General features: G+C 41.5%; 1 protein-coding gene across 3 annotated transcripts; it reads right to left on the bottom strand.

Moving 5' to 3' along the window:
• Positions 1-1,570: 1,570 nt before the first annotated feature.
• LOC112220023 (gastrula zinc finger protein XlCGF57.1-like) lies at positions 1,571-5,366 on the bottom strand. Of its 3 annotated transcripts, none has more exons than XM_024381576.2 (3): positions 4,862-5,366; positions 4,161-4,320; positions 1,571-3,648 (listed from the first exon to the last, which is right to left on the bottom strand). In XM_024381576.2, exons 1-3 carry the CDS (start codon positions 4,991-4,993, stop codon positions 1,838-1,840), a joined length of 2,103 nt encoding a protein of 700 aa, XP_024237344.1. In that variant the 5' UTR covers positions 4,994-5,366; the 3' UTR covers positions 1,571-1,837. The 3 variants fall into 3 exon arrangements, with proteins under 3 accessions (XP_024237344.1, XP_024237345.1, XP_042158571.1); XM_024381577.2 differs by having other exon boundaries at positions 4,167-4,320; XM_042302637.1 differs by lacking the exon at positions 4,862-5,366 and adding an exon at positions 4,594-4,785.

The following is a 5,366-nucleotide window of genomic DNA, read 5'->3' as shown; positions in this document are numbered from 1 at the left end:
AAAGTTTCTAAATACGAGATTCACCGGCACATCTTTCCTCCTATGGGCTCTGTGCTTCTGCTCTCAAAATCCATGCCATTCACTGTGTTACCAGTAAGACCTGCTTTTTGCCTTAACTTCCCATTAGCACTGCATGGAATGGTCACCGTTGCGCTTGTTTTTAAGGCCACGCCTCAAGCGAGCTGATGTTAGACCGGTAAATTGTCAAACCTGGCATTTGGGCTGGAAAATGCCAGTGCGCCAGTTTTTACATGACGAATTTGCAAACTAACCACCACCACAGCACCAGCTGAAAATAGAACCCCGAGTGTTACAAAGCTCCAGACTAACACTTCCCCTGCTGTCAGCTGGTGGAACCAGCCCATGATTTGGCCAACATCGCGCTTTATTAAGAAGTATGACACATAAGGTGAGGTGTTCAATAAATAAGTAGTTTCATCTAACAAGTCCAAGCTGGAATACATGATTCAATATATTTTTGTGCAACCTAATCCAGTGACGTTCATGAATTTTGGGTTGACAATTAGATTATAGTTGCTATTTGTTACTGTCAAAATAGGAATCCAGAATTTCCAGATTTATTCAATAGAGATTAATTACATACATATTTATGTGCACTAATTAATATCATAGATATTAATTCATTATAAATGGAAAGAGGGCCTGTGACTGAATTTACACTTTTGGAAAGAAACAACAGACAGTACAGGTGAGACTCCATCTTAACTCCTCCTCCACATTTACTGGATTGGTTGAACAGTTCAGAAGAGAACCTACCGCAACATAATTTCTTGTCTGGACCAGTACATAGGGGGATCTAGTTTATTTTACACCTGCTTGTTAGGTTAGCTGCACGGTTACATTTGTGACCTGGATGAATACATCGCTACTAGCAGTGGGTATTGTATTTAGAGTTAGTGGTCTAGTTAATGTTTGGAGTTTCCACTTCCTCAATTGTTGAACCATAAATTAATTAGCCTATGATATTCATCAATAACGACTTAGTACAACAGTGTTGTGTAGCACAGCATCTCAGAGCGCACAACTCCACGGTCTTTGTCACAAATGGGTTATTGCTGCAGACTACCACACCGGGGTCCACTCCTATCAGCCAAATAAAAGAAGTGGCTCCAATGGGTACACGATGACCAATACTGTACAACTGAGGAGTGGAAAAACATTGCCTGGTGGGACGAATCACAGCTCCTGTTCCGTCATGCTGTTGGTAGTCAGGATTTGGCGTAAGCATGGCGCCATCCTGTCAGGTGTCAACGGCACAGGCTGGTGGTAATAGTGTGGAGAATGTTTTCCTAGCACACGTTAGGTCCCTTGGTACAACTGAGCAATGTTTCAACAACCCGAAGAATTCAGGCTGTTTTGGCAGCAGCAAGGGGTTTGACCCGGTACTAGATGGGTGTACCTAATACACTGGCCTCCGTGTAAATGCATAATTTTTTTTACATAAAGTATAAAAACAAGAATTCCTTAAATTCCTGCCCAATTAGTCACCTGAATAACACACCCAGAGGTCCTATGTAGCTGACAGACAAAAGGTGAATACCTAGCTTGATCCTTTCACACAAATTACATTTAATGATTTACACAATAGAAAAAAATAACATATCGGAACCAATTCGGCATACTGTCAGAAATAAACAATGCCTCTATGAGACTGAACATTGACCATAAACTTTCCAAGCATTATGGCGGCCTGCATCTCATTTTCTACAAGGCTTTCTTGAAACTCACCCCAGAACTTTTCACCCTGCTGAATACATCCCCATTGTTCCTGATGTCTGAAAGCAGGAAGTTGCCCCACTGTGAATGAGAGATTATATCACTGAGTCGACATCACAGCAGCATTATGGCAAGCACTGCTGTCTTCACCTCCTTTATTTCTGAAAGAACGGTCTGAAGATTTACGAGACCGATCACGTGTTGCTGCCACACCATTACAGCTATGGTTTTTGTAGTGTCTTATGTCAGAAAAGCCCTTTCCACATCTCTTGCAATAATAAGGCCTAACTCCAGTGTGGACTTGCATGTGGGCTTTGACGTTGTTGGCTTGGCCGAAACCTCTCCCGCAGACGTCACATTTGAATGGCTTCTCTCCCGTGTGGACTCGCTCATGCCTTTTGAGATTGGTGCCGACTGAGAAAGTCTTGTCACAATAACTGCATTTGAAGGGCTTTTCACCAGTATGGGTTCGCTCATGTCCTTCTAGAGCTTGCTTAAGAACAAATTTCTTTTCACAGAATTTACAAGCGTAGGGCTTCACCCCACTGTGAAGTCTCATGTGGTAGTCAAAAGTATTTTTATAGGCAAAGGTCTTTCCGCAAATGGAACAAGAGTATTGCTTTTGTCCAGTGTGAATTCGTTGATGGTTTTTCAGAGTTAGCATGGAGCTGAAGCCGTTCAAACATACGTCGCAACTGAATGGCTTTGTTGAGGTTCCCGCTCTCTTGGCGGTTCTCTCTCTCGTTCTCTCTTTTCTCTCTCGTTCTTTCTGCTTCTCTCCTTCAGCTGTGTGCCATTTTAGATGGTGTCGTCTCATTAGAAAATTGTACATAAAAGTCTTCCCACATAGGTCACACATAAATGGTTTGGTTGCCCCATGACGGTGCATGTGAGCTTTTAAGAGGGTGGACTGAAGGTAGCTTTTCCCACACACTTTACATTTGTAAGGTCTCTCCCCTGTGTGAAGCACTTGGTGTCTCACAAGGTTTCCTTTATGGCCGAAAGCAGCTCCACACGTCTCACATGTAAATGGCTTCTGCCCTGTATGAATTACCTTGTGTCTTTCAAGGCTGGATTTAGTCATAAAGCGCTTACCACACTCTGAGCATGAATGCGGACGTTCACCTGTATGTGTTCGCATATGATAACTCAGGCCACCACTCTGTGTGTAACTCTTCCCACACACAGCACAGCTGTATGGTTTTTCACCAGTGTGGATTCTCTCGTGCTCAATAAGCAGTTTTCTTGATGTGAAACCCTTTCCACAAGTCAGGCACTTGAACGGTCTCTCCACTGCATGAACAAGCTGATGTCGTTTCAGATCTTTCTTGGTAGAGAATGTATTTCCACAAACTTTGCAACTGAATGTTTTTTCTCTGTGACGCAACATGTGATGTTCAAGCTGCTTGGACATTCTGAATGTTTTGCCACATTGACCACAAGCGAATGGCCTCTCTCCTGTGTGAATTAGCTTGTGACGTACCAGCAAGCGGTTCCGGCTGAAGGTCTTGTCACAAACATCACACTTGAAGGGTCTTGTGTGAGTTAGTGTGTGAGATTCCAGTGACCCTTCCATGCTGAAGGTCTTTTCACAAACATCACACTTGAAGGGTCTTGTGTGAGTTAGCTTGTGTTGTATCAGCCGTTTGTTCCGGCTAAAGGTCTTCTCACAAATATCACACTTGAAGCGTTTGGTTTCTTTGGATCGTGTCCCTTTAGTAGTATTGTTGTTTTTCTGGCTTTCATGGCCGTCTCTCTCGTTGCTCCCTGGCAGAGCAGCTCTCATATGCTCAACGTTGGAGTCAGTCTCTCTTGGGGAGGGGTCTGTATTCAGTCCATCTGTGTCTCCCAGAGAGTAGTCATTCTCCAATGAAGACATCTCTGTGGATTTACAGCAAACCTTTGCAGGACCTAAAGATAAAAGGAATATGAGTAATATACACACCCAAAACTATAAATAAAGTGGGCTTTACACATTAGCAAGCTAATTTCAAAATAAGTTGTCTTGTATTAATTGATTTCAGTGTCAAATCATTAAAAACATTTATTTTATGAATTCAAATGGTTCAATTTATGCATTACACATTAAAAATATTGAATTCAAATGGTTTCTGTTGTTGGCACTGAAAGCGCTCAATACAGAACGTCCCATTGGGCCGGAGCCTATAAATCTCCTGTTTCTGTTGCATGAGGCATCTTGATATAGAAATAGACAAGCTGGATAATAGTCTAATTTAGTTGGTCAAATAAGTCTACCAATATATGGTGGTCCATGCGATCCAGTTCCTTGGGACGTCCTAAACCCAATGAAGTTGGAAATTAAAATGGTTAGGGGGTGGACGTGCCATGGATTCCAGATTGCACTGACCCAACCCTTATGGCAATATCAATATTTTTTTACATGAGAGTCAAAATAAGCATACTTTTACCAGGATGTGTATTGTTTTCAAACAACTGGGACATCTGCTCCACCTTGGTCTTCAGTTTCACGTTCTCATTTTGTAAACTCGAGGAAGCCACTAGGAATAGTTGGCAGATTTTACGAATAGCCTCATCCATCATCAGATTCATAATTGTGCAAAGCTGTGTAGAGAAATTGAAAAACATTTTTGTTTTTTTTGTTAACAGTTTATTTCTATTCTGCCGAAGTTTGAAACAATTAACCAGTCATGGTGAAACAAGTATACTGACAAAATGACTCAATTACACCAGTATATAACAGAAGGCATCTTTAGACATTGATACTTAATGCATATAAATGAGGGCTAGCACAACTAATGGTTATAGATGAAGACAGTAATGAAAATACTGATGGTCTATATTGACAAGAAAGCAAGAAATTGAAAAACATGTTACCTAAGTAACTGGCTAAGCTATACGCTGCTACAGCAAAGAAGATGAGAAACCAATAGGTCAGAAAACTAGTTAACGTTAGCTAATAAGCTTAGCCGAAGGCTGAGATAGCTAGCTAGTAACGTTAGCCTGCCAGAGAAGCAAATTGCAGAAAGCTAGCTAATTCAGCCCTAGTTACATAATTTATCATGTGGGTAAAAACCAACGTTGGATCAACTAGATAGCTAACGTTACGTGTAGTCACCAGTATATTGACGTAACTTCAGCTCACCTCTCTCTCCGGATTGCTAACGTTAGCGTAAGAGTTTGGCCAAAGTTTGTTAATTTCTGTAATTGCCGCCTCGACAACAACGGCCATAATCGATGTTGTTTCTGACTGGTACGTGTTGTAAGATGTAGCCATGTTGCCCTCAGACTCATTAGCATAGAATAATAACCAAGGTAACCAGCAACGGGAAGCTAGTCGTCAGAAATACTGAGACGGCCGTGTCCCCGTTTAACAATGAGAGTAGTTGTCCCAGACGCGGGAAGGCAAGGATTTGGCTAGAAGGGTTACTGTTTTTGTCCAAATTAACTTTTCGTAGCAAGTTAGAAAGTACGCAGAATATTTGGATAATTAACGTGACAGAACATCAGGACATTATTAGATTAAGGTTAGGCAAAGTGTTTGCTAAAATGCCCCCAATTTTTTCTCCAAACTGTATACCAAAGTTTTTTTTTTATATAACTAACCCAAGAAAGACCACAGCCTATCGTTTCCAATGAGAGCAAATTAA

This window comes from Oncorhynchus tshawytscha, linkage group LG20, assembly GCF_018296145.1.
Source record: "Oncorhynchus tshawytscha isolate Ot180627B linkage group LG20, Otsh_v2.0, whole genome shotgun sequence".
Taxonomy (NCBI): domain Eukaryota; kingdom Metazoa; phylum Chordata; class Actinopteri; order Salmoniformes; family Salmonidae; genus Oncorhynchus; species Oncorhynchus tshawytscha.
Note: the sequence above shows the minus strand (reverse complement) of the source record. Positions and strands in the feature narration are given on the sequence as shown.

Coding starts and splice junctions, on each gene's coding strand:
- LOC112220023 (XM_024381576.2), bottom strand. CDS start 4,993: ATGGCTACATCTTACAACACGTACCAGTCAGAAACAACATCGATTATG. Junction 4,321..4,861: donor TTAGCAATCCGGAGAGAGAG/GTGAGCTGAAGT, acceptor TTCTCTACACAG/CTTTGCACAATTATGAATCT. Junction 3,649..4,160: donor CAATACACATCCTGGTAAAA/GTATGCTTATTT, acceptor TTTTATCTTTAG/GTCCTGCAAAGGTTTGCTGT.